This window comes from Arachis ipaensis, chromosome B5 (assembly GCF_059453495.1).
Source record: "Arachis ipaensis isolate K30076 ecotype BB chromosome B5, ASM5945349v1, whole genome shotgun sequence".
Lineage (NCBI taxonomy): Eukaryota > Viridiplantae > Streptophyta > Magnoliopsida > Fabales > Fabaceae > Arachis > Arachis ipaensis.
In genome coordinates this window covers 129,472,522-129,499,921 of record NC_142440.1, presented here as the reverse complement: position 1 = coordinate 129,499,921, position 27,400 = coordinate 129,472,522, and the positions used below count along the sequence as shown (strand labels likewise).

Here is a 27,400-nt window from a genome sequence, read left to right as displayed (position 1 = left end):
AAAACTGGTGGTGGTAGACTTTCTCATTACACCGTTCATGCTATTCTTCTTCCATAAAAAGGGAAAAAAAAAAGGTACACAGGCTATTCAGAAAGAATCAAGAAATCATCCCATCCAATTATCCAAAGCGACTGTAATAATCAGAAGTAGTGTTTGATATGTAACTACCGAGAGTACCGACAATGAACCATTTTGTCTTCTGATCTCATCGCGAATTAGAGAAATTACAAATTACAAATCCATCAACAGCACAGCCTCGGCTAAGAAACTCTCTCTCTCTCTGTTCCGAAGCTGCATTGCACTTTCGGTATTCTGTTGCCTTCTGTGTCACTTGCAAGACAACAAAATCGCTAAGCGCCTAACAACAAATACGTAACAGTAACACCCAATGCAATGTGCTCATTGCGTTGAGGAGATTCATTCATCCATTCATTCATTCATTCATAAACAATCTCACTAAGTGACCTTTCCTCTCTTCTATAGCCTGTAACGAAGGGGGATCTGTCTTCTCTTTCTCTTTCTCTTTGTCAACATGGGAACTGCAGAAGAAAGAGCCATTGCTGTTATCATGGTTGGAGGCCCCACCAAAGGTACGTTATCTCCCCCAATGAACATCGATTTTTCATTCCAAATCTTGATTTTCTTAATCGCCTCATCTTTCTAATCTAATATTCACTTGGAAATTTCACATTTTTGGTTTTCTTCTGTGGAATTGGACTTGATTCAATTGTTCAATTTGGTTTGATATCAATAGGCTTCGAACAAAGAGTAGAGCCACAGATCTTAGATTAGTTTAGACCTGTAGAGTGACATTGTTTGTTTGTTTTTTTTTTTAATTCAAATTAAAACTATTTAGCAATTATATATTATATTGATGTATTTGATTTTCTTGTGTCAAATTGGACTTGATTCGTTTTGTGGATTTTGATATCTATGGTTTCTGTGTTGTATTGTCTTTGGATTTGGAAGGTACTAGATTCAGGCCATTGTCATTCGACATACCTAAGCCACTTTTTCCATTGGCGGGACAACCCATGGTCCATCACCCAATTTCTGCTTGTAAAAGGGTATGCATTCTGTAAAATTCAAAACGTGTCTATCTTGTCTGCAATGTTGTTTTCAAAATCTTGTTTGTGTTTTGCAGATTCCTAATTTGGCTCAGATTTATCTAATTGGTTTCCATGAGGAACGCGAATTTGCATTATTTGTTTCCTCCGTCTCAAACGAGCTTAAAGTCCCTATTAAGTAAGCTGTTTCTTCCAATCATCTTATAAACTTTCAGCGGATTTCAAATTTTTTTTTCATGGTAGTATTTTTTATTGAGATTGCATTGGTTATTTTTGTCTTCCATGCTAATAATAGATATCTGAAAGAAGACAAGCCTCACGGGTCAGCTGGTGGTCTTTATAGCTTTAGAGATCAAATCATGGAGGATGATCCGGTTTTTGTCTTTACCCATGTCTTTGTCCATTGTTGACTATAATAAATTTGCTTATCATATGTTTGCTATATGGTATGGCTGAAATGGTTTACGTGATCATGCTGATTAATTATCCAATGACATTGATCACATTTTTTGTATGGCAGTCACATATTTTTTTGCTAAACTGTGATGTTTGCTGCAGCTTTCCACTACCGGAAATGCTCGGTAATTTCTATTCTGAAATTAGACTATAACTTTATCGTCTAAGCAACTTTTTGATGCTGCTTCCTTTTCTATTCATTGTGTCATATTCCGGATTACGTTTGCAGAATTGTAACTCTGAACCTTCCTTGAAATGTCTTAATAATTTTTACATGGCTGGCAGAACAACTAATTGGCACTGTCTGCACTTGTGCTTGCAGATGCTCATAGAAAATATGGTGGGATGGGAACAATATTAGTTGTTAAGGTTGGACAATACAACACACAAAATTGTTATGTTGTTAGCATGAAATTTTGGTGATTAGCATTCAATTTATTTTATTTATCCATTTTCCATGTTGAAGGTTTCGCCAGAGTCGGCCAGTGAATTTGGGGAATTGGTGGCTGATCCAGTAACCAATGAACTGTTGCATTACATTGAGAAACCTGAAACTTTTGTATGTTCATAATATAAGCTTATACTGTGAATTGCCGAACAAAAGTTTGAAAATGTTTCCTCTGTTCCTGCTATTTTTTGACATCTTATTTGGTAACCAACTGAATGCAGGTAAGTGATCTAATAAACTGTGGTGTGTATATATTTACACCAGATATATTTACTGCAATTGAGGGTGTTACTACTCAGCAGAAAAATAGAGGTCAGTAAATATCCTAGGCTAAGAAAATATATCTTATAATTAACTAAACATGAACTCGCATTTAATTAAAACATTTGAAAATCTTCACACCATTCATTTGTTTCGTTTATAGGAACTTCAAGATTTGTTGAGTTTGTCATATTGTATAGAATCTCATTCTATTTATATTGCATTCTATTTTCAGCTAATCTAAGACGTGTCTCCAGCTTTGAAGCAATGCAGCCAGACACAAGGTTTGTTCTTGTGAAATATAGTTATTAACTTATTATAGGACTTGCAATACAACCCAAATAATTTCTGAAGAGAGAGAAATTTTCAAATATTTTTTGATCGAAATATTTTATGATTGTCCTGATCATTTCACATCAGCAGCAGCAATTCATAAAATAACTAAAGCTTAGATTTGAAATGACTAGAAGTGCATGAAAAGGTTGAATCATGATTAGATCCTTTTCCTGAAATCGAAAGAAACTTTGAAGTTTATCAAGTTTTAAGACTTGTGAGCTGCGGAAGAGATTAGACATATTCATATTTTAAGTAGAAAATTTAGGTTCACTTTTAAATCCTATTTCTAACGATTAAGACAGTATGTAAAGTTAAGTTTCATTTTAAAATCAATTTCTGAGGTGCTTAAACAAAAATAACAAACTATAATAAAAGATAAGGGAGTTCAAAAGATGGTTAACCAGAAAATATATTGGTTCGGCTAATAATGCCTCCGGTTAGTTCTAAACAAGTATTGAGAGTTACAAGATAATATTTTCTCCAAGTCTTCCTAGGCTTAACTTGACTCAGATCCTCAAGAGTTTAAGAATTTTATATATTATTGTCTTAAACCTTCTCAAGTTTAACTTGATTCAAATCACCATTAAATTTAAGAACCTTATATATTCTTGCTTCAAGTCTTCTCTGGCTAAAAATGATCACTACAAGATCAAAGTACAGAGCACAAGCAATGGTGTGTATAGTTGCATGTACAAGATCTGAAATTCTTGTTCTAAGAGATTATCAAGTGTAGGAACTATTCAGATATGTGCTTATTAACAACAACAAAGTCTTGTCTCACTAGGTGAGATCGGCTACATGAATCAAACAATGTTATTGAGTTTTATCATGTACCATGTTTACAGAGAGATCGTTTACATGTAGATCTTGTTTGACTACTTAATAGATGGTCTTGCTAGGTCTTCCTCTGCCTTTTACCTCTTATCCATCTTCCATCTCATCTACCTTTCTGATTGGGTGCTCTGTCGACCTTCTTCTCACATGTCCAAATTATTTGAGACGCAATTCTACCATCTTTTTCACAATAGGTGCTACTCAAACTCTGTCTCTTATATATTTGTTCTTCATTCTATCCAATCGTGTATGACCACTCATAAATCTCAACATCTTCATCTCTGCCACACTTAACTTAAGTTCTTGCTTCGCTTTGGCGCCTAACACTCTGTAACATAAAACATAGCTGGTTTCATAGTAGTGCGATAGAAGTTACCTTTAAATTTTAAAGACACTTTTTTGTCACATATAAAACCAAACGCACTCCACCATTTTAATCAACTTGCTTGGATCCTATGATTTACATCCTGTTCAATCTCTCCATTATCTTATATGATGCACCCAAGATACTTAAAATTTTTAAATTTTCGTAAGATGTTTTCTCCAATCTTCACCTCTGTATTAGGGTTTTCTTTATAGTCGAACTAACATTTCATATATTCCGTCTTACTATGGCTTATGCATAGATCATATACTTTTAGAACTTCTCTCCATAAATCGAACTTCTTATTTAGGTCTTCCTTTGACTTTTTCATAAAGGCGATATCATCGGCAAAAAGTATGCACAATGACACAGGCTCTTATATATACTCTGTGAGTATTTTCAAAACTAACGTGAAAATATATGGACTTAAAGATGATCTCCTGGTGTAATCCTATACCAATGAAAAGTTTCTTTGTCACACCACCTTGAGTCTTCACACTAGTTGTAGCCCATCATACATGTCTTTAATTACACGAATATTTGTGATCCTTACTTTCTTCTTTTCCAAAACCTTTCATAAGATCTTCTTTGGCACCTTATCGTACGCTTTTTCCAAATCAATAAACACCATATGCAGATTCCTTTTATTACCACGATACCTCTCCATCATCCTTCTTAACAGGTATATCGCTTCGGTGGTGGATCTTCTGGTATAAAAACAAATTGGTTTTCTGTTACTTGTGTCTCTTGCATCAACCTCCGTTCTAGCACGCTTTTCTATAACTTCATGGTATGACTCATGAGTTTAATCTCTCTATAGTTCCACTACTTTGTATATCCCCCTTATTCTTGTAAATAGGTACCACTGTGCTCTTTCTTCACTCATCTGACATCTTTTTTTACCTTAAAATTTCATTAAAAATTTTGGTTAACCAGCTGATGCCTTTATCTCCAAGGCACTTCCAAACTTCCATCGGAATATTATCGGATCCTACTGCCCTGCCATTTTTCATCCGCTTTAGAGCTTCTTTAAACTTGAAATCTCGAATCATTCGATAGTAATCGAAGTTTTGCTCTTCTTTCCTCGTGCATAACCGACCAAGGCTCGGAAGCGTCTTCTGTCCTTCATTAAATAACTCGTAGAAGTAGCTCTTTCACCTTTCATTGATCTTCTCCTCTTGAGCCAAAACCTCTTCATCTTTTTTCTTTATGCACTTAACCTGATCCAAATCTTTTGTTTTTCTTTCACGGCTCTTTGCGATTTTAAATATACCTTTTTTCTCCTCTCTTCGTGCCTAAAAACTGGTAGAGACCATCATATGCTCTTGTTCTTATTTCATTTACAGTCATTTTTGTCTCTTTCTTAGCTGTCTTATATTTTTCCCAATTATTTGTATTACGACACAAAGACCACTCCTTAAAGCACACCCTCTTTGCCTTTATCTTTTCTTGTACACTTGCATTCCACCATCAGGACTCCTTGTCTCTTGATTCCATCCCTTTAGATTCATCAAAACTTTTTTTTTATTGTTTTTCTAATAACTTTTGCCATTTTCCTCCACATCTCCTCCGCACTTCCATTCTCATCCCACTTTGCCTCTTCTGTTACTCGTCTTAGGAAGTTTTTTTGTTCCTCATCTTTCATCTGCCACCACCTTGTAACACCCTACTACACAGAGTCTTATGCTTAAGTCATAAAGTTGAGGTAGCAAGGTATTACGACCTCTAAAAGTAAATATATATATATATATATATATATATATATATATATATAGTTGAAAGAAATTTTAAGTAGAAGTCTATGAAGAAGAGTTAAGCAAAGCGTTAAACAGAAAATCGCATCACTCGTGTAAACGATAACTATGAGAGAAGAATTCCAAAGATACATATAGCAAGGCTTTCGAGTCGGCTCACGAAGTTAAAACCGGCCAAAACATATATATGTATATATAGACACACACACACACACACACACACACACACACACACACACACACACAAATGAACCCAAAAGTAAACCAAAATAGAAAATTGACCTATTTCTCCGAGTCAACCTCTAAGAGGGACAAACATAAAATACAAGGTGGAGATCTTATATACATACATAAATATAAACAAAGATACGACCCTGAGTCCCAAGAGTTCTTCGCTTCATCAGCGTCTCCAGAATACAGAGTGGTGCTTCTCAACCTGCATCTGAAAAACTATATTATACGGGATGAGAATCGGGGATTCTCAATATAGTTAAGGTGCCCACATATCTAACATATAATGTCTTGGGAAAGCCGAAGGCAATCCTAGAACTTCCAACATATAATTAAAGCTTATAAAAACATAACTAAATCATGAGAAATGAAAATAGGCAACTAACTAAGGATCTTCAGTCTAACTAAAACTCCCCTTTCCAACTCCTCCGAACCTCCCAACTGCCATCGGTAATTTTATATTGCAAACACAATTATATCAAGAAAGGAAATCACAAACAGAAAGCAGATACAACAATTAAACAAGTAGCGAGTATTTATGTAGTCAATTAGGCATTCTAAACAAATCGCACCAAACAAACATATAAATGCATATGGTGCATGCCTGTCCTAGTGGCTGATGTGTCTCATCTGTCGGTTATCTAGCCAACCCGACGTGTCCGGTAGCTAACCCGGGCACAGTCTCTCTGTTGTGCCTTATTACCATTAGAGGAAATCTGTGCCCTGTCACCATTAGAGGGTATCTGTGCCCTGTCACCATTAGAGAGTATCTGTGCCCTGTCACCCTTACAAACCAGAGAGAAAACACAAGCACATTAACATCCAACACTTTCCATCATGATTCATTCATTAATCCTATAGGCAACCCCGACACACTTGCCACACGTTCAAGCTTCCTCAATCAATCATTAATCATATGCATATACATGCCCAGTCATAATTCAATGTTTATCACAGTCATCTGGCTCATAACACACACAACAATTCCAGCATCATACTCAGCAACTCATACAATCATCATTAATCATGTTTTATCATTAATCCTCACTTTACTTCATCCACAAGTTACCACATTTACTAACTTATTCTCATTACTTAGGCTTACTATTAAGACTTAGGACTAAAAGGATGACAAATGGAGACTTATAGGTTTGAAATTCTATTTTAAAAAAACAAAAAATCATATTTGCTGAAAACAGGGTCACGCGTACGCGTGAGCATGTATGTTGGCCCATTATGTGTACGCATTACTCAATTTCGTGTATGCATGCAGACCAGGTAGAATCGACTGGTCGCGTACGAGAGTTTCGCGTACGCAAAATCCTCATGTCACGCGTACGCGTGGGCGAAGCATACGCGCGGACATACGATTTTGCCCGCGCAAGGGGTGCATGCGTACGCATGTAATGCAGCAACACAAAAAGCTGCTAAGTCCCATTTTTTTCAGTTTACGCACCAAACTTTGATCGAGCATAACTTCCTCATTTTAAAACATTTTTCCTCCGTTCTTCGAACGACATAAACATCTCGGACCCAATTTTATTTCTAAACAAATTTGACACAAATCGGGGGTCCGGAGACTAAGTTATGTTCCGCCAAAATTGGGCCAAAATCACAATTTTCAACAAAAACCAACAAGCCTCAATTTTCAAACATACACTCCCAATCCTTTTAAAACCAACCAAAACTCAGCCATTCAACATCAAGCATTTTTCCAACTTCCCATTCAATTCTTAACCCACAAATTCTTCCACTTTTAACCAAATCTCAATTCAATAAATTCAATTCCTAATCAACATTTCACATCTCAATTTCCAAATAAATGTTCAATTTCATCAATCACTATGTATACATATCAATATCACATACCAAATCATGTTCACCAACAGGAGTCTCAACCTTACCAACAATTAGGCAATCTTAGAACTTTCAACATATAATTAAAGCTTATAAACATAACTAAATCATGAGAAATAAAAATAGGCAACTAACTAAGGATCTTCAGTCTAACTAAAACTTCCCTTTCCAACTCCTCCGAACCTCCCAACCGCCATCGGTAATTTTATATTGCAAACACAATATATCAAGAAAGGAAATCACAAACAGAAAGCAGATACAACAATTAAACAAGTAGCGAGTATTTATGTAGTCAATTAGGCGTTCTAAACAAATCACACCAAACAAACATATAAATGCATATGATGCATGCCTGTCCTAGTGGCTGATGTGTCTCATCTGTCGGTTATCTAGCCAACCCGACGTGTTCGGTAGCTAACCCGGGCACAGTCTCTCTGTTGTGCCTTATTACCATTAGAGGAAATCTGTGCCCTGTCACCATTAGAGGGTATTTGTGCCCTGTCACCATTAGAGGGTATCGGTGCCCTGTCACCCTTACAAACCAGAGAGAAAACACAAGCACATTAACATCCAACACTTTCCATCATGATTCATTCATTAATCCTATAGGCAACCCCGGCACACTTGCCACACGTTCAAGCTTCCTCAATCAATCATTAATCATATGCATATACATGCCCAGTCATAATTCAATGTTTATCACAGTCATCTGGCTCATAACACACACAACAATTCCAGCATCATACTCAGCAACTCATACAATCATCATTAATCATGTTTTATCATTAATCCTCACTTTACTTCATCCACAAGTTACCACATTTACTAACTTATTCTCATTACTTAGGCTTACTATTAAGACTTAGGACTAAAAGGATGAAAAATGGAGACTTATAGGTTTGAAATTCTATTTTAAAAAAATAAAAATCATATTTGCTGAAAACAGGGTCACGCGTACGCGTGAGCATGTATGTTGGCCCATTATGTGTACGCATTACTCAATTTCGTGTATGCATGCGGACCAGGTAGAATCGACTGGTCGCGTACGAGAGTTTCGCGTACGCAAAATCCTCATGTCACGCGTACGCGTGGGCGACGCATACGCGTGGACATGCGATTTTGCCCGCGCAAGGGGTGCATGCGTACGCATGTAATGCAGCAACACAAAAAGCTGCTATGTCCCATTTTTTTCAGTTTACGCACCAAACTTTGATCGAGCATAACTTCCTCATTTTAAAACATTTTTCCTCCGTTCTTCGAACGACATAAACATCTCGGACCCAATTTTATTTCTAAACAAATTTGACACGAATCGGGGGTCCGGAGACTAAGTTATGCGCCGCCAAAATTGGGCCAAAATCACAATTTTCAACAAAAACCAACAAGCCTCAATTTTCAAACATACACTTCCCAATCCTTTTAAAACCAACCAAAACTCAACCATTCAACATCAAGCATTTTTCCAACTTCCCATTCAATTCTTAACCCACAAATTCTTCCACTTTTAACCAAATCTCAATTCAATAAATTCAATTCCTAATCAACATTTCACATCTCAATTTCCAAATAAATGTTCAATTTCATCAATCACTATGTATACATATCAATATCACATACCAAATCATGTTCACCAACAGGAGTCTCAACCTTACCAACAATTAGGCTATCCTAGAACTTCCAACATATAATTAAAGCTTATAAACATAACTAAATCATGAGAAATGAAAATAGGCAACTAACTAAGGATCTTCAGTCTAACTAAAACTCCCCTTTCCAACTCCTCCGAACCTCCCAACCGCCATCGGTAAATTTATATTGCAAACACAATTATATCAAGAAAGAAAATCACAAACAGAAAGCAGATACAACAATTAAACAAGTAGCGAGTATTTATGTAGTCAATTAGGCATTCTAAACAAATCACACCAAACAAACATATAAATGCATATGATGCATGTCTGTCCTAGTGGCTGATGTGTCTCATCTGTCGGTTATCTAGCCAACCCGACGTGTCCGGTAGCTAACCCGGGCACAGTCTCTCTGTTGTGCCTTATTACCATTAGAGAAAATCTGTGCCCTGTCACCATTAGAGAGTATCTGTGCCCTGTCACCATTAGAGGGTATCGGTGCCCTGTCACCCTTACAAACCAGAGAGAAAACACAAGCACATTAACATCCAACACTTTCCATCATGATTCATTCATTAATCCTATAGGCAACACCGGCACACTCGCCACACGTTCAAGCTTCCTCAATCAATCATTAATCATATGCATATACATGCCCAGTCATAATTCAATGTTTATCACAGTCATCTGGCTCATAACACACACAACAATTCCAGCATCATACTCAGCAACTCATACAATCATCATTAATCATGTTTTATCATTAATCCTCACTTTACTTCATCCACAAGTTACCACATTTACTAACTTATTCTCATTACTTAGGCTTACTATTAAGACTTAGGACTAAAAGGATGACAAATGGAGACTTATAGGTTTGAAATTCTATTTTAAAAAAACAAAAAATCATATTTGCTGAAAACAGGGTCACACGTACGCGTGAGCGTGTATGTTGGCCCATTATGTGTACGCATTACTCAATTTCGTGTATGCATGCGGACCAGGTAGAATCGACTGGTCGCGTACGAGAGTTTCGCGTACACAAAATCCTCATGTCACGCGTACGCGTGGGCGACGCGTATGCGTGGACATGCGATTTTGCCCGCGCAAGGGGTGCATGCGTACGCATGTAATGCAGCAACACAAAAAGCTGCTAAGTCCCATTTTTTTCAGTTTACGCACCAAACTTTGATCGAGCATAACTTCCTCATTTTAAAACATTTTTCCTCCGTTCTTCGAACGACATAAACATCTCGGACCCAATTTTATTTCTAAACAAATTTGACACAAATCGGGGGTCCGGAGACTAAGTTATGCTCCGCCAAAATTGGTCCAAAATCACAATTTTCAACAAAAACCAACAAGCCTCAATTTTCAAACATACACTTCCCAATCCTTTTAAAACCAACCAAAACTCAGCCATTCAACATCAAGCATTTTTCCAACTTCCCATTCAATTCTTAACCCACAAATTCTTCCACTTTTAACCAAATCTCAATTCAATAAATTCAATTCCTAATCAACATTTCACATCTCAATTTCCAAATAAATGTTCAATTTCATCAATCAGTATGTATACATATCAATATCACATACCAAATCATGTTCACAACAGGAGTATCAACCTTACCAACAATTAGGCATATCAATCCATATCACTTACAACTTTACATGCTTTATCAACAATTAGCACCACTTATAATCATTCAACCATTATTCATATATTCAACTCAATCCATATCATCCAACAATTACATAAACAATTCAAAATCCTATCCTAGGGTTACTAGCCTAAGTTTTCACATTACATTACATTTTAAATACAGGAAACTGAAACTATACCTTGGCCGACTCCCCGCTCAACTCAGAACACTTCCAATTTCACTTTTTCACAAGCTCTCAAGGCTTTGACACCTCCATGAACAGATTTTCAACACCAAAAGCTTATTCCAAGCTTTCCAAGACCTCAACCAAGTTCCAACATACACATACACACTACCTAAACCACAATATCACATCCAAACATAGCAACTCAATACCCAAATGCCTAAATTCAAGAATTTTACTAGGGTTTGAGATCTCTTACCTTATCCAAGGATCTAAGAGGCAAGACTAAGCCTTCCCTTCAAGCTATTTGGATCCTATAACATCAAAGAGCCCAAAATCTCAACACTTTATTCTAATATTTTCGAAATCAAGGGCTGGAAAACTGAAATCAATTCGTGGCTTACCTCTTGCACAACCTTATGGGCTTTGTAGAGCTCTACGCTGCGGTCGTGTGGCCGCAAACGGTGCGATGATCGGAACTCCGAATCAAAAGTTACAAAGATTTAAAGATCAAGCTAGGTTTATGTCTTTGGAAGAGTGTTCTTCCTTTCTTGCTGCACTTGTAGCGTGTTTGATGATTAAGAGAGGAGAGAGGGTGTTCTTTAAGTGTCTTGGGCTGAGATGGGTTGGGCCTTGGGCCCAATACGGGCCCGATTTGCTCGGTTCGGCCCGTTCGACCCAATCTTGGGCCAAATTCTTTAAATTAAGTGTCAAACTTTTCGTTTCAATTTTCTCTACCACATTAAACTATAAAATTTAATTTTTTAATTTTCTTGATTAATAAATAATTAATAGCTAATTATTTACTAATCTCTCAGGTTTTACACACCTCGTTCTTAGGTTCTTCGTATGATGTATTTTCTTCAATTTTTGCTTAAAGCGAAAATCCATGACGAACATTCTATGTTGTGTTGTTAAAAATATTACAAAGAATAACTTAGATTACAAACAGTTAAAATAACTCTTCTGAGCTAAAAAGAGTGTACCAAAGAAAGAAGAAAATATGAGAACTTGAGAATGAACATTTAGCAAGATTTTTGAGCAGCATCTCATTCTTCTTAGTTCTTTTTTAGGCTCCGTGACATATATATAGTGAGAGTAAGCCATAATGACATTGAAAATCTTTTTTTCTTTTACTGTGTACTTGAGTAGTACACAACTTTTTTGCTTTGTATAGTACTTTTAACATACATGAAAAATTGTTTTGTACTTATAGTAGATGACCGAGAAACGCTTCTTTTTCAAAAGCTCTAGCTTGATCAACACGCTCACATTTTAAAGCCAAAATGTTTTTCGTTAGTTTGGATGCTTTTCTGAAGTCTTGTGATGACGTATTCCTTGCTTCTAGGTGTTGGAATTAAGTCTTCATATTTTTTGAGTTGGGGTGGTAACTCAAATATGTTATGAGGTGTTTTCACAATAAAATGTGCCCTTCTTAGATTTTATATTTTTTAATTGGAATAAATGACAGAGAAAAAAATTTCGAGTACGAATGAATGGAATTTTTAAATTACATTTGTCTTCATTAATGATTAAACTAAATTCAAGATATGGAGCTCATGAGATTTTGGTCAAGTAGCCTAACACTTTGGATATCTAATTACTTACCTTTCTAATTAGATATAATTTTTTTTGCATGTAGTCATTCGTATGTCTATATGTAGATGCATATACTTTGTGCATATTTTTAAGCAGTTCCAGAGGATGAAGTGAAATTGGAAATTGTCATGAAATGCTTTCCTCGTAATTATGCCTGAATGGAAAAATTCAAGTATGAGAAAGAAATTGAAATGTAACTACTTCCCTCATTAATGAATGTTTGTTTCTTTGGTTTGTCTTTCCTCTATACTCCACATTTCCATCATAGGATTCCATTGTACTTGACATAGACAAAGGTGAGAGGGACATTGCATCTTATAATGAATTTTAACTTTATTAGATAGGGACCGATTTAGGTGTTTAGATTTCTTAGGGAGTGGAAAGTCCATTGGGCAAATGGTTAGGGACCGAAAAGGGCATTTACTCAAAAGAGTAAAACCTCACTCTGGCCTTTAACTATTCCGTTAACTTTCATTCTGCTCCTCATCGATTGGAAAATGAAATTGCGGTTCCCTAACGATTAAGTCCGTTAGACATTCTACTCCCTTCATTAATGTTTTCGTCCAGAACTAACAGATTTTGTCTATGTATCACGTTAGTTGATGACGTGTCAAAGAACCATTCCAAAGGACAAAATGCTTCCTACTATGTCAGCAATTTGCTATAGTAAAATAGGACAATTAAATCTCTGAAAAAAAATTTTAGGAGACACTTAAACCCCTAACCAATTTAAACATAAACCTATAATGAACCATGAAGTAGGACAAGTATCCCTAAATTTCAACAAGTTATTGTACCTGCTATTGCACGGGTTGTTGGCCTTGGTTGGTAGTAGCCTTAGTTCCTTGCTGTTGCTTCTTCTGTTGCAGAGATTTTGTTTGATGACATGTGCAAGAAAGGGTTGGTCTTGAATGGTGTTACTTTTACCACTTTGATTGATGGACAATGCAAATATGAAAAATTGATTTGGTCTGGAAGAATTATCAGGTAATGATCAATCAAGGCATTAAGCTGGACTTGATCACGTACAATGTGCTGATCAATAACCTTTGCAAGATTTGCGATTTGAAAGAAGTTAAGAAACTTGTGAATGAGATGAGTGAGATGTTTAAAATCTAACAGGATCATGTTCACAACACTAATAGATGGATATTGCAAAGATGGGGACATGAAATTTTTATTGGAGATCAAGAAAAAAAAATTGAAAGGAATTGAACTTGATGAGGTAGTTTTTACTATGCTCATATAAGGACTTTGCAGAGAAAAAGAAAGAGAAGGAGGAGCAAGGAGAGGCTGCTGCCAACCAAGGCCAGCAACCAGTACAGCAAATATAATGGCTTGTTGAAATTTAGGTATACTTGTCCTATCTACAAGAATAAAGGGGATATATATAGTTGCGAAAACTATAGAAGGATCAAGCTCATGAACCATACCATGAAGTTATGGGAAAGGGTTATAGAACGGAGGTTGAGACAAGAGACACAAGTAACAGAGAACCAATTTGATTTTATACTAGACAGATCCACCACTGAAGGTACATACCTGTTAAGAAGGATCATGGAGAGGTATCGTAGTAATAAAAGAGATTTACATATAGTATTTATTGATTTGGAAAAAGCATACGATAGGGTGCCAATGTAGGTCTTATAGATTGAAAAGGAAAAGAGTGAGAAATACATATATTCGTGCAATTAAAGACATGTATGATGGGGTTATAACTAGTGTGAAAACTCAAGGTAATGTGACAGAGAAATTTTCTATTGGTTTAGGATTACACCAGTGATCATTCTTAAGTCCATACCTTTCCACATTAGTCGTGGAAGTACTCACAGAGTATATCCAAGAGCTTGTGCTATAGTGCATGCTTTTTGCTGATGATATCGTCCTTATGGGAGAGTCATGGAAAGACTTAAATAAGAACTTGGATTTATGAAGAGAAGCTCTAGAAGTGTATGATTTCCGCATAAGTCATAGCCAAACGGAATATATGTAATGTAAGTTTGGCCGTCGAAGGAAAAAAACCCTAATATAGAGGTGAAGATTGGAAAAAACATTTTAAGAAAAGTTAAAAGTTTTAAGTATCTCAGGTGCATCATACAGAATAATTGAGATATTGAATAGGATGTAAATCATAGAATCCAAGCAGGTTGGTCAAAATGGCGGAGTGCGTCTGATTTTGTGACAAAATAGTGCCTTTAAAACTTAAAGATAAATTCTGTCATACTATTATCAAATCGGCTATTCTTTATGATACAGAGTGTTGGGCGGCCAAAAGAGAGCACGGACATAAGTTAAGTGTGTCAGAGATGAAAATGTTGAGATAGATGAGTAGTCATACGCGATTGGATAGAATAAGGATAGAAGATATATAAGAGAGAAAGAGAGAGAGAGAGTAGCACCTATTGTGGAAAAGATGGGAGAATTGCGTCTCCAGTGGTTTGGACATTGAGAAGAAGACCGACAAGCACCCAGTCAAGAGGGTGGATAAGATGGAAGATGGACAAGGGGTGAAAGACAGAGGAAGACCATCTATAAGGTGGTCAAACAAGATTTACATATAAACGGTCTCTCTGTAGACATGATACATGATAGAGCTCGATGACGTTGTTTGATCCATGTAGCCGACCCCACCTAGTGGGACAAGGTTTTGTTGTTGTTATTGTTGTTGTTGTTGTTGTTGTTGTTGTCCTACTTCATGATTCATTATGAATTTATGTGTCTATGTTTAAAATAGTTAAAAATTTAAGTGTCTCCTAAATTTTTTTAGGGGTTTAATTGTCCTATTTTACTGCAGCATATTGCTGACACAACAAGGGATGTTTTATTCTTTGGAATGGTTCCTTGACACATCATCAGTTAACGTGATACATAGGCAAAATCCATTAGTTCTAGACAGAGACATTAACGGAAGAGATAGAATGTCTAGCGAAGTTAATCGTTAGGTGCTGCAATGTCATTTTTCAATCGATGAAGGGCGGAATGAGAGTTAACGAAATGGTTAAGAGCCGGGGTAGAGTTTTACTTTAAAAAAATGCAGAAAACAAAAGTTGAACTTTATGTAAATTCAATATATAATTTCTGGTGTACATCATAAAATTATCATTCATCAAAAAAGGATCTTGAAATTCATGATTATTACAAATAGAAATGAGAAGAATTACTAATTTTGATCTATGGTGATAATGGTATTAGGAAGAATTCATTTTATCTATTCCTTTGGCTTTTTAATTCTTTCCTCAATTGAGTTATTGATGGTGAACGAAGAAAGACTTGATTGATAGGAAGAGGGGATTGAATTCTAGTTTTCTTTTTATAAAAACTAACTTCCATCAAGTTGGTTATATTTTTTAAATAACCATATAACTTTCTTTATTTTATTATTTAATTAAATATTTATTAAATCAATAAAATAAGACACATCACACATGAGACATAATATAATATAATTTCTTATCTTTTCCCACTTGGCTCATGTGCGGTTATTTCAATTGATGGTTTAAGAAATATATTTATCATAATGCACATTTTTAAGCAATTAGATGCATAGCTTAATTTATCATGATAAAAATAGAACTAACATGAGTCATAGCGGTTGTACGTCACCTAATCGATATAGTCCCTTCTATGTACTACAAAGTTAGTTACATTTTTAACATGAGCCATAATTAGGAAGTATATAACATAATTAGTCCAACAATAATGCCTTCATTGTAAGACAATATCTACTTATTCTAATTCTCATATTGATACAACAAATTGAAAAATCAGGTAATACAGAAACATTAATTCATTTGAGCTCAAATTGTTAATATTCATACAACACAAAATTCATTAAACATACATTGATCCTATAAACACATAATACCCATCTTTTCAGTAGGACTAGTAAATATTTCGGGCGGTAACTCTTTGGTCAAAGGATCAGTAACCATAATATTGGTGTTAATGTGCTCTATTGACACTCTTTGTTTCTGAACTTCTTCTTTAATGACAAAGTATTTCAATTCCATATGCTTAGCACATTTGGAATACTTGTCATTTTTAGAAAAGAAGACTACTGCAGAATTATCACAATAAATTTTCAACGGCCTAGCAATATTGTTAACAATTCCAAGCCCTGAAAAGAAGTTCCGTAACCACTTAGCTTGAATTATGGCCTCAAAGCATGCCACAAATTCAACTTCCATTGTAGAAGTAACAGTTACTGACTACTTTGCACTCTTTCATGATATTGCTCCTCCAACTAATAGATACAAATAACCAAAAGTGGATTTTCTTGTATTTACACTACTAGCAAAATCTAAATCTGAATATCCAATCACTTCAAGGTGATTAAATCTTCTATAAGTAAGCATGTGTTTATTTGTCCCTTGCAGATATCTTAAAACTTTCTTTGCACCTTTCCAATGATCCAATCCTGTATTACTTTGATATCTGCCAAGCATACCAACTGTAAAATTGATATCTAGCCTTGTACAAGTCTGAGCATACATCAAACTCCCAACAACATATGCATATGGAATTCTTTCCATCTGTTTCCATTCCAAATCATTCTTTGGACATTGCATGAGACTAAACGTGTCCCCTTTTTGAATTGGAACGGGTGATGTTGAGCATTGTGTCATTCTGAATCTCTCTAATACTTTATTAATATATGATTCTTGAGACAATACTAATAATCCTTGTGATCTATTTCAGAATATTTCTATTCCAATCACGTAACTTACCTTACCCATATCTTTCATATCAAAGCTATTAGAGAGATATTTCTTAATCTTGCTTAATAGACTAAGATCATTAGATGCAATCAAAATATCACCATGTAGAACTAAAATAATGAATTTACTCTCACTGACCTTCAAATATATATATCGATCAACGGTATTTTTCTTAAATCCAAAGAATATAATAGTATCATTAAATTTGATAAACCATTGGCGGGATGCTTGTTTAAGTCCATATAGTGATTTTTTAAGTTTACACAACATGTTTTTTTCCTTCAACTAAAAATTTCGTTAGTTGATCCATGTAAACATCTTCTAAATTCCCATTAGAAAAAGCGGTTTTTACATCCATTTAGTGTAACTCTAAATTATAATGAGCCACTAAAACCAAGATAATTCTTAAAGGGTCTTTTCTAGAAACTGGTAGAAAAGTTTATCTGTAATCAATGTCATCCTTTTAAATAAAACCTTTGGCAACAAGACGAACCTTGTAGCGTTCAAGGTTGCCATGAGAGTTACACTTAGTCTTAAAGACCCATTTACACCCAACTCTCTTGTATCTTTTAGGTATTTTCACAAGGTCCCATACTTTATTTTGTTCCATTGTAAGCTCATCTTTCATGGCGTCTAACCATTTATCAACATTATCACCATTAATGGCTTGTGAGAAAGAAACTGGATCATTAGCAATACTCAAGTCAATGTCTGACTCTTGTAAATACACCACATAGTCATTAGAAATTGCAAATCTTCTTTTTCTTTAAAACCTTCTTAATGACATTTCTTGTGGTTGTTCTATTATCAGCTCCTCATTAATCATGGGAATAATAAGTTCTTGTTCCTCTTGATTATTATTTAGTCCAACAACAACATGATTAATAATGTGTAGTTCATGTTGATTGTTATTGGGCTCAATAATATATGGAATAACAACTCTAGAAGTAGAAGTACAAGTTGAAGGAACTTGTATTCTTCTTTAATCTCCATATTTTGTGAAGTTGTACTCCTACTAATCTCGTCATTCTCAATATACTGTGCATTGCCAGTTTCAACTATTCTTGTACTATGAGTAGGACAATAAAATCTGTACCCTTTTGATTTTTCTGGATAACCAATGAAATACCCATTGATTGTTCTTGCATCAAGTTTTTTTTTTCTTGTGGATTATAAAGCTTGACATCTCCAAACATGTAGATGCCTTAAACTAGGTTTTCTTTCGGTTTATAACTCAAAAGGAACTTTAGGATTTGCCTTACTAAAAATCCTATTCAATAAATACATAGCAGTTTTTAAAGCATACATCCACAATAATATAGGTAAAAATGTATTACTCATCATTGTCCTAACCATTTCTATTAAAGTACGGTTTTGCCATTCTAATACACTGTTTTGTTAAGGTGTACCTAGCATTGTGTATTGAGCACATATACCACGTTTTTCAAAAAATTTAGCAAATGGACTTGGATTTTATCCTCTTTAATCATATCTTGCATAATATTTACCATCTCTATCAGATCAAACAATTTTCACCTTTTTGTCCAATTGTCTTTCAACTTCATTTATATAAATTTCTAAACCATTAACTGTCTGAGATATATCATAAAGTAGATAGACATAGCCATAACGTGAATAATCTCAATAAAGGTGATAAAATATTTTTTCTTTATTGAAAGAGTTTACATCAAAGGATCCACATATGTCAATTGTATAATTTTAAGTTGGGTATTTTTTGTGGCTCCTTTCTTTGTGTGTTCTATTTGCTTTCCTTTAATACAATCCACACAAATATTAAGATCAGTAAAATCCAAATTTGGAAGAATGTCATTTTTTATCAATCTGTCCATTCTTTTTTTAGAAATGTGTCCTAAACATTTATGCCACAAGCAAAACGTTCATTCACTAAACCATGTTTAGTGCCAACTTTATGATGTAAAGTCATAAGTAATTCGGCATATAAATTATCAAGATTAAATTTATATAAACTATCAGAAAATATGCTAGATCTAATCATATAGTTGTGCTTAAACAAACTAAAACAACTATTAAAGAAATTAAAGGAGTATCCAACAACATCAAATTTAGATAAAGAAACTAAATTCTTAGAAATACTTGGTACATAAAAAAAAATCTAGCAAATCTAAATGATATTCAATGTCAAGAATCAAACGATAAGTCCCAACAGCTTCTACTGAAGCTTTATCTTTATTTTTCATGTAGACAAACTTTTCATTTGACCTTATGGTTTAGGTTGTAAGGAATCCCTGCATCAATTTAGAAACATGAGTTGTATCTCCATAATCAATCCACCATGTATTACGAGGAACTTCAATTAAGTTTGATTCAATACATACATAAACATAATTAAGCTTATTACTTTTCTTTTCAAACCAAGTCTTCTTCTTTAGACAATTATTTTGAAAGTGTCCAGGTTTCTTGAAGAAATGATACTTGTCTTTCTTTTGGATTTTGGGAGAGGACTCAGCAGTCTCTAATTAATGGCCATTTCCCTTTCCCTTTCCATTCTTCTTTCCAACTTTCTTCCCAACTCCTTGATGGTTCAAGTAATGGATGGAATAATTTCCTTGATTCTTAAAGTCTGGTTTCCTCTTGAACTAGCATGCTATGCAACTCATGCACATTCCATTGTCCTTCATGGTATTATAGTTTATTTGGAAAGGACTATACTCAGACTTTAATGAGTTCAAAATGAACTGTATAAGAAAATTTTTATCCACATTCATTCCCAAAGAGTGCTGCAATATTTGTCATTTCAATGACATGCTCATGCATAGTATGAGAACCATCAAATTTCAAAGTGGTCAAAGTATTCATTAATATCCCAACAAGAGACTTATCAACAATTTAAGAGTGCTCTTCCACAAGCTTCATAAATTATTTAACATTATCAGTCTTGGAAAGAGCTGACTTGATGTTTGCTATGCTCATCTGCATGAGCATAAGACTAAGCCTGTTTGATTTTTTTCAAGCTTTATAATAAGCTTTTTCTTCGTTGCTATTAAGAACAGTAATAGCAACAGGTTTCTGAACTTGAAGTGCCAAATCAAGATCCAATACACCAATGTGAAATTGGACTTTTTTAGACCAATAAAAAAATTCAGCCCATTATCTGAACTTGAAGTGCCAAATCAAGATCCAATACACCAATGTGAAATTGGATTTTTTTAGACCAATCAAAAAAATTCAGCCCATTGAACATTGGAACAGATGTAGCATGCAGATGCAACGCAGAATTGCTACAATTAATACATACTTAATATTAACATTGAGTCATAAGATAACACATTATTCATATTCAAAAAGTATTCATAGAAACATTCAAAGTATATTAATATTCTTCTTTGAGTGATATATCAATATACAATAACACAATGATGCTAATAAACTTAATTTTATTTAGCAAAGATACATGCACCAATTAAAAATATTTAATATCTTTGAATATTTAGATACTAGTAACAACACACATATGCTAACAATCATGTTCCTTAATTATAAGATTAACTAATCAACCTTTGGGTGATCTTTAAATGTCTCATAATAATGAACTTTAATTAACATAAAAATAATTATCATTTAACATCTATTTTATATGTAATTGACACAAATTTATAAACATGGAATTAACTAAAATTTTTAGATTTGACCATTTTGGTAATTAACAAATCTCAAAATTTCAATACAAAACTTTTTTTATTATTACAAAAATAAAAGACAAAACCATACTACATATACATTCATTTACTAAATAAAATATATGATTACTAAAGAAAGCAAAATCTACCGTTCATAATGGTCAATTATGTATGTGAACATGATATGCAAGCATAATAGCATAACGTAACTTCACCAAAGTAATATGCCATGCCTTGATCATTTAATTCATACGACATTCATCGTATATATGTGCAAACATTGTAATCCATTATAATCATATAAATATCTTGCAATAAATAATCATACACGAAAACATGTAAACTAAAAATATAGTTACAAGTTCCTATAACTACAGATTTCGTGCTAAATTAGTTTTGCAGTAAAATTTTTATTTTTATGGATAATCACAAATTTCATAACCTAAAAGCTTTAATACCACATGTAAACTCAATATATAATTTTTTAGTGTACATCATAAAATTATCATTCATAAAAAAAGGATCTTGAAATTCATGATTATCACAAATAGAAATGAGAAGTTACTAATCTTAATCCATGATGATAATGGTATTAGGATGAATTTACTTTATCTATTTCTTTCCCTTATTTCTTTCTTCAATTAAGTTATTAATGGTGAGTAAAGAAGAAAGACTTAATTGATAGGAATACAGGACTAAATTCTAGCTTTCTTTTCATAAAAACTAACTTCTATCAAGTTGGTTATATTTTTTAAATAACGATACAACTTTTTTTATTTTATTATTTAATTAAATAAATATTTATTAAACCAATAAAATAAGACATATCACACACGAGACATAATATAATATAATTTCTTACACTTTAGATCTTTTGATCATAAAAGTTCAAACATCATATTATAAATCATGTCTCGTAGAAGTTTAAGTTGTTAGGTATAGGTAAAGTAAGAATTTAATTGAGTTTTGTTATGAAGTCATAAGGTGTTTTTCCAAAAGTACTCCTTGTACACTAAAAATCAACCACTAAATCACCCACCATGTATTTATATATATTTATATTGATTCACACATTTTTTCAACTAAATAATCATTTACCAGAATAATAGAATAACCAAATCTGCAATGGATGAATAATCAAACTTGTGTACAGTAGTCTAACCAATTCTTTTATAAGATGTCAAAAATACATGTATCTGTTCTCAGTAGCCAATTCACGTAGCATGGTTGATTTTTAGTCGTGCATAAATATATTGTTTGGAATATTTTCCACATGGCATCATTCTCAAATAACCATGAGGTGTATGGTTCAGTCAGCAAACTGATTGGGTAGATTTTACCTGCACTGCCTGGCAGGGGCGGAGCTAGTCTTTTTTTACAGAATTGTGTAAAGAGAAAAAGGGGGGGAGAGGATATTTTAAAGTCTCGTATACAATGGTGACATAAAATATTGTACGAGTAATACATTTCAAACAAGAAACATAAAAGGTTCTAATTCTTAAGTATAGAATCATTTATGGTGGAGAAAAAATATAAGAGAGGAAAAGAGAATTAAACTATTGGATACGTAATTAAACTATGATATGCATAAAACAACTTGAGCGAAAAGAAAAGAAAAAGAGAAGGTACTTTTACAAGAAACATGGTAATTGGGCAACACAAGGTTCCACCCCTGCTGCTGGGGTATGATGCATGGTAGATGCACCACAATGCCAGTACCAGGGAGGAAGAATTTTTTCTTATTTCAAAACCATTTGTAATTGTTTTTTGTGTATAATTTTATATATAGGATCTACTTCTTTTGGTACAACTTGAGCCTTGTGAATAACGAGCTATTGCCTGCTTCATTTCTCTCTTTTAGTTTCTCAGCTTAGCCTTCATTATTGAGGATACATTTTTCATCACATATTGAGATCATTAAGCTTTTGGAAGAAATAAATCAATTACATACAGCGAGGAAATTACAGCGACAGTTTACTTTCTGTTTTGTAGCATTAGAACCATGGTTCATTGTTACATCTGACTTTGAAGAACTCTTCTGCAGGAATCTTTCTTCCGATTATGTCAGATTGGATCAAGATATCCTCTCACCTCTTGCGGGGAAGAAACAGTTATACATTTATGAAACCAAAGACTTCTGGGAACAAATCAAAACTCCTGGGTATGCCTGATTAATAAGTTACTTGTTCATAGTTTCCTTAATGGGGAATTATCATTAGAAATGATGACTTAATTTCTGCAGAATGTCCATAAAATGTTCTGCCTTGTATCTTTCCCAATTTCGTCACATCTCGCCACAACTATTGGCAAATGGAGATGGTAATAAGAAAGCCAGCATCAGTGGTGATGTTTATATTCACCCATCTGCTAAAGTGCATCCAACAGCAAAGGTTAATGTTTAAGAGCTTTGAAAATAAATAAATAAAAACAAATATTTTATAAAAAAAATCATCTGCCACATTAGATACCTTATGGCATGCAAAATTGCAAATTGACTTATGCAAGTGTCATTGAACAGATTGGCCCTGGTGTATCAATATCTGCAAATGCTCGTATCGGAGCTGGTGCAAGGCTCATAAATTGTATCATCCTAGATGATGCAGAAATTAAGGTTGGTTTACAATGTTATCAGTTTGAAATGCATCACCATTTCCACTATGTTGTTTTATATTTTGTTTTGTTTAACAGGAGAATGCTGTTGTCATTCATGCAATTGTCGGATGGAAATCTTCTATTGGACGCTGGGCCCGTATCCAGGCAAGTTTATAAATTTTGATTTTGATTCAAATAATTCTGAAAACTAAACCCATGTTTTGTGTTTTCTCTTAGAACAATGTACCCCATCTGTATATCTGATAGATTGAGGCAGTTAGAAACTTAGAATAATTCATTATAATGTCATTAACTTTGGAAAGTAGATATTCACATTTATGAATAGTACTACACACATCTTCAGCCCGAGCACCAGAGCATAATCTGTTACTACATCGAATAACATTAAGCGTAGAAAAGGCATGGCCTAGTTTGCTTTATTTTTCGAAGACATGTTTAACAACTAGCATTTAGTTGTAATATGATTTTGACAAGAGATATGTTATTTGTACTCATTCTGGTTTCATACACTGATAGAGCGTGAGATCCACATGGGATGGGTCACACACCCCATCCAATAATGGAAACTTTTGTCAAACCAATATATGGGTTGTTGTCAAACATCCCTATGACTATAACCGAATCATTTTAAATCTTGTACAACATTGAAATTTAACATTATATACTTTTCTTGGCCTTTACCTAGCATGAATGTTCCCTCTAGCTCTCAACAGGAAAATCCATTTAACCATATCAAATGTAATTTCCAATTAAGAAATCCATTCCCTGAACTAGCCTCTTACATTTTTATAATCAATCATGTTGACGGCAATGTGCCACATTCATGACCTCTTGACAGTGTTACTTCATTACATTTTCACCTTCTATCGTTATATTTCATTTATTTTTCAATGTATTAGCTAACTTGATAAAACAATTCAGGCTAGCGGAGATTACAATGCAAAACTTGGGGTTACTTTGCTTGGTATTTTTCTCAACCACCTCTGAATATTGTTTCTCATTTATTTATTTTTATCCTCAATATTTTCTTGATGTTAAGGAAGTATGAAAGAGAAAAATTAAACGTACTAATTGTGCGAATTTTTGTTCGGTTAATTTGGTGAATCCAGGAGAATCTGTGATAGTAGAGGATGAGGTTGTGGTTGTTAATAGCATTGTCCTTCCACACAAAACCTTAAATGTGAGAGTTCAAGATGAGATTCTTTTGTAAACTCCCCTTATTGCTTTGCTCCTAGTGTTGGCCTCTTCTTTTGCTTGTGATCTTGCATGGGATTATGTATGATTTCTAGTTTTGAAGCCAAAAATGGCTACATTTGTGCTTAGTACTCGATTCCATGCACACATCCGCGGTGCTATCAAATGAAATTATTAGCAAGTATATGACATTTCTTCAGCCATTGACTTATAGTAGATATTAAGTTTTACAAAACTACTATATGGACACAAAATGCTCATTATGTATTTGTGTATAAATACATGTGGTGTTTAATTTATTTTTAATATGTATTTTATATTTTAACACATATTTTATACATGTGACTGATTTGGTAGCTGATTTTTAATGTATACATTGCATGGTTGTAATTTTGCACTTATTGGCATTTTAATAACTAATTCATTTCAATAGTTAATTTATAATAAATTAACTTCTGCTATTAATCTGTATGATAACTTGAGCTCACCTACTCTTGTTACAATTATATAGCTGAAACTAAAGAAAATCTTTTCTGTTAAGTGATGAGCTCACCTCACATTTTATGTGATATGGAACGTAACTCAGAGTAAGATGAAAAATTAAAGAATAGGACTCCTCTACTTCAATTTAATTTCCTGATGCTACAGTTAAGGGAATCATTCTACTTCTCCCGTTCACATCTAAGTTTTTCAAAAAAAATTAAAAAAAAGTTTCATTCACCAAAAATTAAGGGGAAAAAAGTGGCTATCAGGTTTTAAAGAGTTTTTATATCTCATAAGGTTAAAACTCCAACTCATATGTTCACTAACATAAAAATGGATCAAATCATAACTAGGTCTAAAACAAACAAAACAAACTAAAATAAACATAAACATAAAATAAATACTAAAAAAGTGATGCCTATTTAATTCATCTTGACTAACGAGAGTTTTCAATACATCTTGTAAATAGTAATATGTTTGACTTTCTATAATTGTTAATCATTGTCTTGCCCAATTCTTGATGCATCTCCTGAACAAATGATTTAGCCATATTTGCAAAACCTTCTTTTATTCTCTTAGTTGATACTCTTGTAATTGGACCAATTAGTATATGACAGTTCTCAGTTTGTCCCACAGAGCTCGTATCATTCCCTCCCTCATGAAAAAGATTCGTCCTTGAATCTGCATCCAAATCAAAAGGAGATAGGTCGGAGACATTAAAAGTAGCTGACATATTATATTCACCTGGAAGGTCAATCTTGTAAGCATTGTTATTGATTCTTTCGAGCACTTGAAATGGACCATCACCCCTATGGTCTAACTTGAATTTTTTTTACTAGGAAACCTTTCCTTGCTCAAATGAACCCATACCCAGTAACCAGGTTCAAAAACAAATTATCATCGACCTTTATTCACCCTTTGAACTGTCAACATATTTTTCTTTTCAACCAACTCTCGTGCTCTCAAGTGCATTGCTTTAACCTTTTTAGTTTTACCTTCTGTATCCAAGCTAATAAGATCACTCAAAGACAAAGGTAATAAGTCCAAAACAGTTAAATGATTAAAACCATACACAAGTTCAAAAGGAAAAAAAATCTGTAGAAGAATGAATGGTTCTATTATAAGTAAACTCAATAAAAGGTAAACAATCTTTCCAAATTTTAAAATTCTTACCAACAACAGCACGTAATAAGGTCCCTAATATTCTATTTACTACTTCAATTTGACCATCAGTCTGAGAATGACAAGTAGTAAAATATAATAATTTTGTGCCTAATTTACCCCATAAAACTTTCCAAAAATGATTCAACAATTGTACGTCACGGTCAGAAACAATAGTTTGGAAAATACCATGTAATCACACAACCTCTCTAAAGAACATATCAACAATATTTGTTGCATCATCAGTTTTATGGCATGCAATGAAATGAGCCATTTTACTAAACCTGTCTACTACAACAAAAATACTATCTCTACCTTTCCTAGTTTGAGGCAAACCAAGAACAAAATCCATAAAAATATCAACCCACGGATGCACAGGAACAGGTAAGGGGGTATACAAACCATGTGGTAAAAACTTAGATTTAACCTATTTACATGCAATATACTTAACACAAAATTTTTCAACTTCTCTATGCATGTGTGTCTAGTAAAAATATTCAGATAATACATCCAATGTCTTATGCACACTAAAATGACCCATCAAACCCCATTATATGATTCCAGAATAAATAAGTCCCTCATAGAACAAGCAGGCACACCACTTCTATTACCACAAAATAGAAAATTTTTATATCTATAAAATTTGTTAAATGCACAATGTTCACAAGAGGCATAAATAGCAGAAAAGTTAGAATCAGTTGCATATAACTCATTTAAAAACTCAAATCGTAACAACTTAGAAGTAAGTGTAGTAATCAAATCATATCTCCGAGATAAAGCATTAGCAACGACATTCTCTTTACCTTGTATAAAGGCAATCACATATGAAAATGTCTCAATGAGTTCTACCTATTTTCAAGCTTACCTTGTCTCTTTTAAGTGCTTCAAAGATTCATGATCCATGTAAATC

The 27,400-nt window shown here is 33.9% G+C and overlaps 1 protein-coding gene and 1 pseudogene across 1 annotated transcript; one reads left to right on the top strand and one right to left on the bottom strand.

Annotated features, from left to right (window-relative positions):
• Positions 1 to 25,152, top strand: LOC107643927 (uncharacterized). Its single transcript, XM_016347685.3, has 15 exons — positions 1 to 590; positions 970 to 1,067; positions 1,145 to 1,245; positions 1,363 to 1,441; positions 1,588 to 1,648; positions 1,846 to 1,892; positions 1,990 to 2,082; positions 2,193 to 2,283; positions 2,468 to 2,516; positions 23,084 to 23,200; positions 23,282 to 23,429; positions 23,558 to 23,650; positions 23,728 to 23,796; positions 24,574 to 24,616; positions 24,762 to 25,152. The coding sequence occupies exons 1-15, from the start codon at positions 533 to 535 to the stop codon at positions 24,860 to 24,862; spliced, it is 1,248 nt and encodes a 415-aa protein (XP_016203171.1). The 5' UTR covers positions 1 to 532; the 3' UTR covers positions 24,863 to 25,152.
• On the bottom strand, positions 16,511 to 17,287 carry LOC148565770 (secreted RxLR effector protein 161 pseudogene; annotated as a pseudogene).
• Positions 25,153 to 27,400: the final 2,248 nt, after the last annotated feature.

What these genes read in the sequence shown, in the direction of transcription:
- LOC107643927 (XM_016347685.3), top strand. Translation starts at nt 533, where the DNA reads ATGGGAACTGCAGAAGAAAGAGCCATTGCTGTTATCATGGTTGGAGGC. An exon ending in TCCACTACCGGAAATGCTCG is followed by an intron (nt 1,649 to 1,845) that starts GTAATTTCTATT and finishes TTGTGCTTGCAG; the next exon opens with ATGCTCATAGAAAATATGGT. An exon ending in GAACAATATTAGTTGTTAAG is followed by an intron (nt 1,893 to 1,989) that starts GTTGGACAATAC and finishes TCCATGTTGAAG; the next exon opens with GTTTCGCCAGAGTCGGCCAG.